The sequence below is a fragment of the Esox lucius genome, chromosome 8 (genome assembly GCF_011004845.1).
Source record: "Esox lucius isolate fEsoLuc1 chromosome 8, fEsoLuc1.pri, whole genome shotgun sequence".
Classification (NCBI taxonomy): domain Eukaryota; kingdom Metazoa; phylum Chordata; class Actinopteri; order Esociformes; family Esocidae; genus Esox; species Esox lucius.
Genome location: NC_047576.1, coordinates 20,798,638 through 20,812,569, shown reverse-complemented (window position 1 = coordinate 20,812,569; position 13,932 = coordinate 20,798,638). Strand labels below are relative to the sequence as shown.

Below are 13,932 nucleotides of genomic sequence, written 5' to 3'. Positions count from 1 at the left end.
GGGTCAGATATTCCAGTTAATCACAAATCAATACTAACAGCATTGTTGCACTGAATTTCTAGACAGGTCTTGCAGAAACACACACGTGAGATTAACTTTTTCGGTGGTGTATTTTCAAGGTGACCAACATGTCGGAAGAGCTGGCCATGCTGGAGAGCTGTCTGAAGCAGGCAGAGACTGGAGTTGATGGACAGGAGGAAATGGGTGTCTCTGATGCCTCCCAGACCAGCACCGAGTCAGCCATCCAATCACTGATTGAGAGCCTGAGGGCCAGAGACTTTGGCTCGGCCCTCACACAGGTCAAAACCTTCAGGTAAGAAAAATGAATAGTCTTAAGTCCCATTCTATCATACATCGATTCTGTATTGTAAGTCATTACACAGGTGTATAATGTGCTCAGTGTAGTTGGTTGTAGTATATCACCTCCTAGCCCCTCTGATCCTTCCCTGTCCTCCACCAGGTCTCTGTGGCCCAATGACATATTTGGGAATGAGTCAGACGACGCAGTCCAGACTCTACTGCACATCTACTTCCGTCACCAGACACTGGGCCAGACGGGCTGCCTGGCTGTGGTGGGACCCAGCAGGGACCTGTCCCAGGCCAGTGGCCGTCTCATGGAGCTCAACCTGCAGATCAGAGAGGCTCTGAGTCAGGCCTGCCAGCTCCCCCAGACCACTGTAGTCAGCACTGGACTATGAGGCTCCAGGCACCCAGCTTGGCTTGGGCTGGACTAGAGCCAACATCCCCTGTACCACTCAGGGCTCCCGTCAGCTCAGTGTTGGGGAGAAAAGGACAAACTCCACCTATAAGGGCTAAAGGGTGTGGGAATATATGTGACTCTTATTAATATATATATGACTTAATACTTAGAAAGCTAATATGTTTTCCCGGAATAACCAACTTGCAAAATTCTGCTGCAATAAGTTGTGGTGTTATGTGACTGGTGAAGACTGGTCCCGAAGTCAGACGGAGGCAGGGGATGATGATGCTAAACTGGAAGTGTTTTGGCGGAAATGACCTGGCGGGCCTCCCTATTGGCCAGTGGCCTCCTCAGACCCTCTCAGGACTCTGGATGGGGCCTGAGGTCTGGTCAGGGAGACAATCTGGTGTGTTCTTGTAGCAGAAGAGTTGGAGCATGGGAGAGACTTGGGTGTCCGTCCGGAAGGAAACCGGATGGACTCTTGAAAGTCCCTGTCAAGAAGCCTAAACAAATACTAAGACAAAAAAAAGCATGCTTAAAAGAGGAGAGCACTGCAAGAATATTTTTTTTGAGAAATCGCCTATTTTTTATTAGAGCTAACATCCTAGATTGTAAATGTTAGGATATTTAACGTCTAATTGGAACCCTGGGGGAGAGGTCGTTTCCCCCACCCCCACGGGGGACTGTAGAAAGAGAAATCTATCCGTTTAATGATCTGCATCAAGTTTATTGACCTGCACTGAAGACCAGCATCATCTTCAATAGGTCATCTAATGAAACTCACTCTGTAACCAAATAAGTAGCTGCCTGTAGAGACTGTAGTCTGTGTGCTATAAATTGGATATTCTTGTATACACATTGCGTGCACACATACAAACACACACATACACACGCAGACTGGCTACAACTCATTATGAAAACATCAGTAACTTATTTTACTCTGTATATATTTTAGAAAATGTATAGTGTAAAACCAGTATTTTTCTCTTGTACTTTTGTGTAATGCACTGTTTATTGGGGTAGTCTGTATAAAGCTAATGGAATAGACAGTCACTAAGGACTCGCTCCACTATCCTTTCACACAAACTTTATTTCCTGAAAACTGGCCTGCCTGGTGGGGGTCGCGGTCCAAATGCTTAGAGGTCAGACGTCATTGGAACTGGTTAAAGGGGCTTGCTAGGATAGATTCTGCTTCCTGTTGGACCGCCACAGCCCAGCCAAGCCCAGTCATATGCATTCCTTCTCTCCACTGTGATCTCTTGGTGTCGGCCCGGCACAGGATACGCTAAAAAGCCTTATGAGGGGAAACCGAGGCCTGTGTTGGTCCACGTTAGCTGATTCAAGCGGCTGATTGTGTGCCACGGCCCTGTGTTCTGAGTGGAAACTGCTGCCATTAAGGCTCTGCTTTTGCTTCTGAAAAGGCACTGCTCGCTGCCTGTGGAACTGCAGAACATGAACTTGATGTCTGAAACCGTCGCAGAAAACTTGTCATGGCACATTGTGAACGATCACTGTACTCATTCCTCACAGAGACCTTGTCTGTTGCTTGTCTGGTACATTTGAATGCTGTTCTTAATTATTTAATGGATATATTATTTACCTGAAAAATAGTTTTTATTTAGAGAAGCATTACCGTTCTTTTTTTTTTTTTTTGTCATCTCACATACCAGCCTTTTCCTCTCTGGATAAATAAAAACCTGATCATATGAATTTGTCATTGTCTTCACACTACATTGTTAGGGCTATTTGGAAGCACTAAGGTACCAGGGGTGGTGTATTCCCAAGACCTGTTCTTTGGCATGACACTGCTTATAACAAATCCCAAAATGCCTTAATGATCTGTTACCGATGCAATTAGAGCAGTAAAAAGTGATGCAATACCTGTGGTATACAGTTTCATATACCATGGTTAACAGCCATTCAAACCACCTGGTTTAGAAATGTGTAATACTTTAATCGTTGTGTTCTAATGACACCGTTTGTGAGAAGACATTTTACTTTGACAGGCTACATTGTCAATATGAGGCCAGAACTGTTAGAGTAAGGGTCCCAATGTTTTCATGTGAAATCACCTTTAAGGAACATTAAAGCCAATGTTGTAGATTTCATGTTAACAGTTTCTGTAGAACTACCATTGTTAGCAGTGGCTGAAATTTGCTTGTTTGCTGTTTAAAAGGAAACTGATTCCAGTTTCTCTTAACCTACAGGTGCTGGTCATATAATTAGAATATAACCAAAAAGATTATTTATCAGTAATTCCATTCAAAAAGTGAAACTTCTATAATGTATACATTAATTCCACACAGACTGATATATTGACACCTTGCACAAGGAGGGCAAGACACAAAAGGTCATTGCTAAAGAGGCTGGCTGTTCACAGAGCTCTGTGTCCAAGCACATTAATAGAGAGGCGAAGGGAAGGAAAAGGGTTAAAGACAAAAAGGACTGGACTGCTGCTGAGTGGTCCAAAGTTAAGTTCTCTGATGTCATCTGCTGGTGATGGTCCACTGTGTTTTCTGAGGTCTAAGGGCAACACAGCCGTCTACCAGGAAGTTTTAGAGTGCTTCTTGCTGCTGACCAACTTTATGAAGATGCAGATTTCATTTTCCAACAGGACTTGGCACCTGCACACACTGCCAAAGCTACCAGTACCTGGTTTAAGGACCATGGTATCCCTGTTCTTAATTGGCCAGCAAACTCACCTGACCTTAACCCTATAGAAAATCTATGGGGAATTGTGAAGCGGAAGATGCCAGACCCAACAATGCAGAAGAGCTGAAGGCCACTATCAGAGCAACCTGGGCTCTCATAACACCTGAGCAGTGCCACAGACTGATCGACTCCACGCCGCATTGCTGCAGCAATTCAGGCAAAAGGAGCCCAAACTAAGTAGAGTGCTGTACATGCTCATACTCTTCAGTTGGCCAACATTTCTAAAAATCCTTAAGTAATATGGTCTTAAGTAAAATTCTAAATTTTCAGAGATACTGAATTTGGGATTTTCATTAGTTGTCAGTTATAAATCACAATTAAAATAAATAAACATTTGAAATATCAGTCTGTGTGTAATTAATATAATATTCAAGTTTCACTTTTTGAATGGAATTACTGACAAATCAGCTTTTTGATATTCTAATTATATGACCAGCACCTGTATATACACCATTTTCTGGGTAGGAAACCAAAGGATAATTTCACTTGAACAATGTCTTGCAGATGTTTCTCCACATGCTTCTGTCACACTGATTTGAAAAGCAGGTGGTCGTGTATGAAACACTGCAGTGAGGCAACTCTAGACTGCTCTACAAATCACCTTGTATTACCCAGTCACATTTAAATTCAGTTTTGTCCACTGAGCCATCCAAGACAGTGCAAAGAAGAATTCCAGAGAATGTAGACTGCTGGGTATTGCCATTTTATTTAATCACAGATGTTTTTCCTGCAATCACTTCCATAATGCAACAGAACAGAAAAAAAAAAAAAACTCAAAATATAAGCCCAGTGCCTCAATGTGAATGAGGGCCATCTTTGGGTTGTAGGACACTTCCTGCAGGTTGGATGTGATGTAGGTGAAAGTTCATGTGCAGGTTCCTGCTAAATTATGTACTTGAAACTGAAGGTGCTATCACAGGAGAGCCTCTTCCCCTTGCACCTGCCACAGAGATCCTGGCGGTGTGGGCGTTTGGGATCAACATGGCGTAGAGTTGTTTGGCACACACAGCGTGCCTTGTTGCAGGTCTGTGGTGACAGATTGGACAAAGGTAATTGGAGCACAAGTTCGTCATGGTTTACGGTAACTGTTCACACATTACTTTGGATTTATACCTGGCAGGTGATGTCTTCAACACGGTAAGGATTGAAGGACTTTTGGCATGTTCTACAGAACTGCTTGAAATAGACCTAACAGAGACAGTAATTGATTACTGGCAGTTCCAGACAGTCATACTCAGGAGTGAATGGACTAGTGCTATACCTTGTTGGTTCCTTGGACACACCAAACATATGCACTCTCCCAACGGAGGTTGCAGTCTCTGCAGTGGTAATAACCATACTTCTGCTCCAGAAACTTGGGATGGCATTGGAAGACCAGTTAGAAAGGGTATATTATCTCTATACTTGATGCTCTTACATAGTCTACATTTCAAATCTAGAAGTGGGTGGGTCTGCATGTCAATTAAAGTAAACGGAACTCACCTGAAACCTCACGCGTGCCTTGACTTTAGATCCAGCCTGATTTGCTTTAACATCCTCGGTCAGAACTGACTGCTCAGTCTTCTTTGTAACTTTAACTGACCCAGTATTTTCATCTTTTGCGATTTCTATGTTCTCCTCCGTGTACTTCTCGTTATTTTTTCCCTGCTTCTCAGTTTCAGCTGGTTCATCAGTCTGTGTTTGACTTGATTCTGCTTTTTCGTCTTCTAGAAATGATGAAAGTCTCCTGCACGCGATAGGGGAGTAGACTGCCAGCGTGCGAGGGTAGCGCACTCCTCCCACCGAGGTGCCTGGACTACCGGGGCTACTAGTAAGCTGGGCCTCCTCCTGTCTCCTCTTACGCAAAGCGTCTCTCTTTCTGGCCATGAGGGTCCGTGGGCCGAGGGAGCACTGCACTGAGACATCCTTTTTCGGATTGACCTGCACCGCGACATCTTTGGTGTTAGCTTTACGCAGCCTCGGCGTAAGATTTGGGTTTATTTGAGATAAGATAGATTTAAGTTGCGCACGCTGGTAATTGTCAAAGTAGGCGTCAGTGTCCCCATAGTTAGACAAATAAGTTTTGTTTCTCCATCCCGCACCTTTTGGTTTGGGGTACCTGCCATAATAAGGGTTGTAAGATGAATAGAAATAGTTGTCGATTGACTCGTCTAAATATGAAGCCATTTTTTCTCAGCCAACTGTGGTTATTTGCATTACCAATTTAAATAGATTGACGACGATCCATTTCAGTAATTGTAGTCAGGTGTGCCAGTTCTAATTGCTTTCAAAGACCAATCACTCTTGATCTGCGAATAACATGAAACGGCGCAGGATAAGGGAATGTAGAAGTGTCACTAGATGTTTTTATTTTTCAGGTATTATTTAAATATACATTGATAAACAAATACACAATTGTTCTTTTTACAGACTTTGTCATCGTACATATATTGATATGGAGTATGATATTAGGCTCTGTTTAAGGATTGTAGGTCACTACATGATTGTTCTTGTCTTGAACTAAAACCACAGGTACAAAAACGTGTAGCCTTAAACTTGAACATTTGTTGTAAAAATAATAATTGTCTGTCATAATAATTTATTACATTTTTAAAGCAGCATTCTATTAAAAAAAATCTAAGTTTAATAAAAAAAAAAACAACAACAACAACAGTCTTTGAGCTAGGGTGAGCGGCGAAGAGTGTTTATGTTCTGTAGATCAGATGATTACAATAGACTTACAAGCATGTTAAAAGTTGGTACTTTTGGCAAACAATATGTTTTTGTCGGCTGTGATGTGATAAATTGAAAATACTTTTAGTGAGATCGATTCCCACAGCCATTTTCATATATACACAAGATGTTAAAGTATTCATAAAACGTTTGTTTTTTTTACTTCTAAGAACATAATGTTTTATGGTTGTATGGCTTATATTTGCTACAGATATTTTGTGGTTTCCTCCATAAATGTTCTGTCCTTTCATGAGGCATGTATACAAACATGAGGTTTCTTCCCCAGAGTCAGAGGTTACTAATGTGACATACATTTTTGACAGTAATGTCATGAGTGGACCTGAATGTCAAAATGCACCACTCTACTCAAGGTGTGCAGTCTTATCCTAAACAGGGGTGGAATCGGGGCAAGGCTCCAGCATGATAAGATTTGGGTCACTTGTAGTCACAGACCCATAAGCGTCACAGCCCATGTCCTCATCTTCAAACCTATTATATCCAATGTCCCTATTGCTTCCCAATGGGTCTGTATCAGGTTTTTGTAAAACCTCCTTCCGGTACATCTGGTAGGCCACAATGAATATGCCAGCCTCAGCTGCCTGGAAGAGGGCGTAGAGCAAGGGGAACATGTACATGCCTCCCATCAGCTGCGGTGGGAAGGCCATCTTAAGGATGGCCGTACAGAGCTGCACGTTCTGGCAGCCGGTCTCCAGGGACACGGTCCTGCGTACGTTGGGCGGCAGGTCGAAGAGGGTGGCCAGGCCGTAGCCTGCTGCGTAGCCACACGCTGGCATGAGCACTGCCACCACGTAGACAGAGGGAGGGATGGTGGCCAGCAGCTCTGGCCCCAACATGGCTCCCGTCATGATGAACAGCATAACCAGGGTCACCAACAGAGACCACAGGGACACCTTGGGGAAAATGTACAGTGTTTTATGGCGTAGGCATTCACCACACCAAGACGGTTTCACATAGTATTCCCAGTTATTTGCAGTTTTAGCTTTTATACATATCCACATATTGATGAATTGATATTAAGATAGTGTGTGGGTGGGGGTGGGGGGGTTAGGCTATTCAATTGGAAACAATATTATAAAGAGTAAGGACAAGACTGGAGTTACTAAGGTCCACTTGAATCCTCGGGATTTCATACATTCCTTCCCCCTTGGATCTGTTATTTGTTAGATTCTGTCACTTGTGGTGCCCCTCCCTCTCCAGGCTGCTTTTAAGTAGGTACGTTATTGGGAGGGGCTCTTCCTGACAGTACAGTGGTTCTTTGTGACCGTGCCCTGTGGAGCTTTGTCTCCACTAAGAGCGAGACATAAAACAATTATGCAAGTGTCAGACTGGTGGTAAAACAATGTCAAAAGATCTATTACAATTTATTTTATTTTATTTTAGCTGACAAAGCTATACAGTGTAATGCACACTTCCGTTTTTGTCTTGTTTTTCAAGTGAATCAGAAAATTATTAAACACATTCAGATATGTAATCCAATATTCACTTTAAATTTTTAGGCATACTATTTTATTGAATATTTTTGTGTAATGTAAAAAAAACATGTCATTGCTCTTGTGCATGGCACTGGATAAGTGTCTGCCATGTAATAAATTGCCAAGTGTTCACATTAAACAAGGAAACCCATCAACAAAACATTTTTATAACGCCTTTTCTGTAGTTACCTTTAAAACAATGTCTGCCGCCCGACTGTAGCGGTACCGGAGCACTACCCCGAGACCAATGGGGATGAGAGTGCTACATAGCGTCAGGATAATCGCACCAAACGGCATCAAGTTGACCACCGGAGTGTTGATCCAAGCGCGGCTGTATATCCACAGACACAGCGGCATTAGCACCAGCGCTAGGACCGTGGAGGAGATGGTCATTATGATGCTAGAGAAAAAAAGATGAAACACACCATCACATTAACTTTATATTAAAGTCCCATAACGTAAAATCAGTGACCAGTACATACATATAATTTTAAATGGTTGACGTTTAACGAATAATAGTAGCTTTTGTAACGCGTCCTTATTTGAAAAAAAATAACTTTTTTTTTATAGCACATTAATATTTTGGTTCACCTTAAGTCTTCGTCTTCAATGTTCTAATGCGTAAAAACCAAGTGACACCTAGACTCGTGTATTGTAAGTAAAATTTTACTTATTAGCTTAAGTTTTCTAACCGAAAATTGACTCCACATTCCAATACTTTTGCTGATGTGCATTTTATATCTCACTTGGAAAGGTGTAGCCAAATATATTACGCTTTGCGAGAATTCCATAAGGGAATTTTCTTTGCTATTTTCTAGTTACCTCAGATTCATCTCCCCATTCACTAATAAAGACATGATATTGGATAGATTTCCTCCTGGACAGCAGCCACACAGTAGCACGGCCATAGCCGCTACATCGTTGAGAGAGAATGCCAGAGCGAGCAGGAAGGCGACCAGGGGCATGATAACGAATTGACACACCAGAGCCAGAAGCACCCCGATGGGTCTGCGGATATGATCACCAAGCTGGCTTACATCTACCGTACAGCCAAGCCCCAGCATGGTAAAACATAGTACAATCCCCACAAAAACATTGATTCCATGACTTAGCGGGGAATCCCAAAAGGCAATCACCACGTGAGTGGATTCGGTGGTCGGTATTTCAGCCCGAAGCCCAACAGCAACAGCAGTCCTGAGAGTGCTGGCTTTCAGATACACGGGGTCGTTCGTTGCGCGTAATCCTGACATGGCGAGCTCCGCGGAGAAGCTTTCCGAGAGTCGGGAGATTGTGTCATTCATGGTGAAGTTCTGGAATTCTATTAGGCCAGTAGTTGTAATATCAGTGACGACCACACTTGAGTTGTCCATCTCTTTACTAGGGGACAGAAGCTCTCCACATTTCTTGTCCCCCTAAAAGTGCCAGTGCGTAAACTGCGGTCCCTTTGCGGTGCGTCGTCATCGAGCGCTGTCACCAATTTACATTGTTATAAACTCCAGGCACTAGAGGGAAAATGCGGCCGCATCATGGCGTTTCGTTTTAAACACTGATCCACCTAGTTGCGGTCAAGGGCCACGGATTGGCTCCTAGCGTCCCGCCAGCTAACAGGCGCGCTAGCATTACATTAAGAAAGGTTGTGGGAGTCTGCTACCGTCAATGGGAAATTCATAATTTAGGGTGATTAATTTGAGCACTCAGAGATATTTTCCTTGTGCTAGTGCATTAGAAAAAACATGTAGACCTATTCATCGTACAGTTCACTCTTAAATGTTCCCCTATTTATATGAAAGACCGCATATGGGTCATTTTACTTTTGACACCATATTCAATGAATCATGCTTGCAGTTTGCTGTGGCAAACACAGAACATTGAGTGACTGGTCAAATGTCGAAGTTGGCAAACATGAAGGGAAACTATGATGTTTGTATTCGTTCGTTGAATGTAAACATATTTTTTTTTCTGTGCTTTTTCAATCTTTAATTAATTTGGTTGGTCGAAGTAATATAAAAAATAATCTCTGAGTGGGCGTGTCATGTGAATTTCAAAGGGCTCTCACGTTTGACTTTAATTGGACTCGTACTCATGTTAGCCATTTCAAAGTCCTGCCATAAGTCAAATGCAGTCATTAATTTAATGACAGCTTCCCAGTTGCACAGGACGATGGTTTCCAGTCAAATCAATCCACAAGACACACGGAAAACTAATTAATTGGTTTAACGACGAAACGAGTTATGGCTTGGGACAATAGATATGCTGCCAGAAGATCCATTGTTTCAATGGAGATGAACAGTTTCTTTCTTACAGTGCTCTCTAGAATTAAGCAAGAAATAAAAATGATTCTCATAAACTGGTTATAATTATTGGAATCCCTCGATATTTTCATTCCCACACACACAATGAGGGGGACAGAGAGAAAAGAGATCCAAGGCTCACAGCTGGAGAAATGCGGAAGTTGGTTGAATCTAGGGGACACCAATTTAAAAAAAAAACTTCTCCACATTTTACCCATAATGACAAAGCAAAAATACAGTTTAGAAAATGTGTACCAATTCATAAGTAGTATATCTCATGTACTCATGTAGTATTCAGACCCTTTATTCAGTACTTTGTATAAACCCATATGGCAACAATCATAGTTTGCAATATTCTTAATATAATTCTTAATTGGGTAGGCCTCTACCAACTTTGCACACCTGGATTTTAGCAACTGCTCACATACTTCCTTCTTCTCAAGCTCAAAAAGGTTGGATGTTCTGCACTTTGTCCCTAATTGCAATTTGATGATACTTAATGTAAAGCCTTAATAAAAACGACCTAGAACACTGACAACCATGAAATATAATGATTAGAATTCTTCAGAAATTGTATTTGTTTTGTTTTATTGTGTGATTTGCTTTCCAATTTAGACATAAAAAAATATATTATCGGAAATTCATAATATGTTAGCTAAAATACAGAAAGATGGTCATGTCCCCAGGTTTTCACTCAGTCCTATTACCCTGACACAATCCCCCCTTTTGGACATTCCACAAGTCATGTGAGCAAGAGGAAGTAGCATCATTTGAGTCTCCTGAAGACCATGGGAAGACCACAAGTTAGTTCTCACCCAATTACATTTTTGTATTTTATTATCCTATTGTAGGTATGAGTGAGAATGTCAATCTCAACTTTCAGTCCTGTTACCTAAATTATTTCTTAGATGTTATTATGTTTTTTATAAGAGAGTTTTGGTAAACCACTTGAAGTTGCAAAGTGTTCTCATGATACTATCACTGATGCCATATGGCTAAATTTCATGTATTTGTGAATATTATGCTAAAAACTCAGTCTTGTTCTTTCAGTCCTGTTACTAATTTGAAGGGTAACAGGACTGAATCAAAGTAACAGGAGTGAGAAGTTTGAATGAAATAGCCATTTTAAATGTATATACACTACTGTTCAAAACTTTGGGGTCACATTCCAAAGATTATTATTTTTTGTCCATTAAAATAACATTAAATTGTTCAGAAATACAGTGTACACATTGTTAATGTTGTAAATTACTATTGAAGCTGCAAACAGCAGCATTTTTATCAGCAACCATCAGTCCTGTGTTCCAATGGCACGTGGTTTGCTAATCCAAGTTTATCATTTTAAAAGCCTAACTGATCATTAGGAAACCCATTTGCAATTATGTTAGCAGAGATGAAAACTGTTGTGCTGATTAATGATCCAATAAAAAAGTATCTGGAGCATCAATTTCAATGTCTAAGTATTTTTATTTGTCAGTTGCACTGAATAACCTAGCGTCATTCTGAACAGTGAAATTCTTGACATGACACGCGACATCTACGGAGTTGGCATTAAGAAATAAAGCACAAATAATAGCAAAAATATACAATATAGCAATTCCATGAGAATATGGACAGTATGAAAAGGAATCTTAAATATTATAAATATAAGTGTAGAAGTGACTATAAATGGATACAATATTCTATGTACATTGAATGTACATGTGACCAGAGCATATGAAGTGTTCATGTGATCAATAGAACAACATTGCTATTTGAGAAGCCTTATGGCCTGGGAGTTGCCCTGCACGGAAGGGAGATTGGCAGCCAGTGATGCACTCTGCTAACTTACAATCAGCAGCGGGGAAGCAGTCATACCAAGCAGTAACTACCAATGGTGTACTTGTAGAAGTTGGTGAGAGTTTTTGCAGACATGCCAAACTTCTAAAGTTTACTCAGGAAGTATAGGCACTTTTGGGCAGTTTTTACTGCCACGTTTGCTTGCCTGGACCAGGTGAGGTCATCTTTGATGAGTTTTGTACAGGGTCAAGGGGTCTTGAAGAAGGAAGGCTATCACTCCATATTGCAATGCCATAACATACCCTGTGGATGGCGTTTGATTGGAGCCAATTCCCTCCTACAACAGGACAATGACCCAAAGCTCAGCTCTAAACTACGCAAGAACTATTTAGGGAAGAAGCAGTCACACAAGAACACACTCCATACACACTCTTGCAAAAGCATGCACACAATTGTTATAGCTTTTATGTTGTTAAAACTAAGGTATTTTTGCCTAATATAATGACCTCTGTTTTATGTTTATTTATTTGAAGGAAGTTGTGTGACATCCAGTTATTCACACACACACAAGCACTCATTCCTGTTACTTAGTGCTCATTCCTGTTACCCAATGTACATTCTTGTCATTTAACTGTTTTTTATTAAAAAAATAAAGATAAACAATAAAAAAATTTTTATTATGTTTGGTCCATCATGTAAACAATTGTATGAAAATTTACATCATTGATGTTTGAAAATATTGAGGTTGGGGTCTCCATTAAAAATACAAAATATGGCTTGGTGTTTTAAAAAGATCTGCATATGTTGTTACAGATATATATTTTTGGAACATTTAACCAATTATTTCGGTAAATTACCCTCTTAATGGAGGGAGAAACAAAGAAACTTGTTGGCATGACTTTTAATTGATATTGAAAAAGTTTCCATAACAGGCCTGAGAAAAATGCAAGGATCTTCCTTTAAGAAACCTTGTAAAAAGTTGCCTGAGATTGACCTTACCACATTTTGAATAGTATAACACGAGTGTTATTAGATACAGTGCTGAAAATGGAAAAAGAAAGGTCACAAGCAAATGGCACAGATTTGGCGGAATGGCCCATAACGTTTTCAAGTCTGGGACATAAAAACATCTCTGCATTTTATTCTATTAGCAACAATGAGACTATTAATCTATCCTCCAATCCTGACCTGTCTCCCAGTTCCTGCAGCTGAGAAGCATCCCCATGGCATGATGCTCCCACCATAGGAATGGTATGAGCGAGGTGATGGGCAGTACCTTGTTTTTTGCCTGAAATAGTGCTTGAAATTCTAGACTAAAAGGTTGATTTTGGTGTCATCAGACCAAATAATCAAATTTCCTCATGTTCTAAGTTCTTTGACGTTTGGCAATCTCATGGTGGTATGTCATGTGCCAATCCACCATAAAGTCCTGGATGCATGGCGAATTTTGTCTGGCGGCGTGCAGATGAGAAAATTCGTTAGGGCTAAAATGTTGGTATATTTGGGGGTTGAGACTGCTGAATCACTTATTTTTGTTCTTAGTTTAAAATAATCTTTTCCCTTCACAAAACCGCTAATTCTTTCTACCTCCTACCTCATCCACGCTTTTCTATGTTAGCAGAAGATTGCTACAGGAGCAACATACAGCTGTAGAAAACCCATCATTCAGTGTTACTGGTCCTATTATATCTTCTAAAGCAAGTGTGTAGTCTGGTCGCAATAATTTTTACCTAAGATAAGGTTATGTTTGTTTCCATAAGACTGATGGTTCACCACAAATGCGACATCCACAGATTTTGATGGGGCTTTATTTGGCGATTTTCCAGCCATCTTCACTTAGCTAGCTACTGTTGCACTGAAGGCATTATTCCCGCGTTATTCTTTGAACATGTGTAAGCACGTCCGAAGCAATTCATTTGATTGGGTTAACATGTTTTGAGATGTTACCTTGCAACAAAAGTCCTATAGGTATTCCCCAGGCCTAGCAGCAATCTAGGATTGGTTTAAGAGGCCAGAGAAACGTAACTGGCTATGGCTGTGTATTCGCACATCTGTGTGGAACTGAGTGACTGTCACACTCATATAAAGTAGACAGCCATCGTCTGAAAGACAACCCAAGGTAAGAAGCTAGTTAGCTCTGTTTCAACTCCATAGCTACAATCGGTAGCAATGGATTAGCGCAATGCAAGCGACATTAGAGATTCAGCAGCAACAATGAGACTTCTGGTTTTCATATTTGGCCTTC

The 13,932-nt window shown here is 40.9% G+C and overlaps 3 protein-coding genes across 22 annotated transcripts in view; 1 reads left to right on the top strand and 2 right to left on the bottom strand.

The window, feature by feature from the left end:
- The window catches only part of fryl (furry homolog, like), a 72,842-nt gene extending 70,436 nt beyond the window's left edge, over positions 1 to 2,406 (top strand). For all 20 annotated transcript variants that reach the window (XM_020048996.3, XM_020048995.3, XM_010872187.4 and 17 more), the window contains 2 exons: positions 120 to 313; positions 461 to 2,406. In XM_020048996.3, coding sequence (XP_019904555.2) covers positions 120 to 313; positions 461 to 698 — 432 coding nt within the window. In that variant the 3' untranslated portion in view covers positions 699 to 2,406. The remainder of the gene's footprint in view (positions 1 to 119; positions 314 to 460) is intronic.
- A 1,695-nt stretch (positions 2,407 to 4,101) lies between these two features.
- On the bottom strand, positions 4,102 to 5,615 carry zar1 (zygote arrest 1). The gene is made up of 4 exons (XM_010872163.3): positions 4,895 to 5,615; positions 4,674 to 4,766; positions 4,526 to 4,600; positions 4,102 to 4,438 (listed from the first exon to the last, which is right to left on the bottom strand). Exons 1-4 carry the CDS (start codon positions 5,576 to 5,578, stop codon positions 4,295 to 4,297), a joined length of 996 nt encoding a protein of 331 aa, XP_010870465.2. The 5' UTR covers positions 5,579 to 5,615; the 3' UTR covers positions 4,102 to 4,294.
- A 442-nt stretch (positions 5,616 to 6,057) lies between these two features.
- On the bottom strand, positions 6,058 to 9,130 carry slc10a4 (solute carrier family 10 member 4). The gene is made up of 3 exons (XM_010872162.3): positions 8,440 to 9,130; positions 7,807 to 8,017; positions 6,058 to 7,035 (listed from the first exon to the last, which is right to left on the bottom strand). The coding sequence occupies exons 1-3, from the start codon at positions 8,985 to 8,987 to the stop codon at positions 6,511 to 6,513; spliced, it is 1,284 nt and encodes a 427-aa protein (XP_010870464.1). The 5' UTR covers positions 8,988 to 9,130; the 3' UTR covers positions 6,058 to 6,510.
- Positions 9,131 to 13,932: the final 4,802 nt, after the last annotated feature.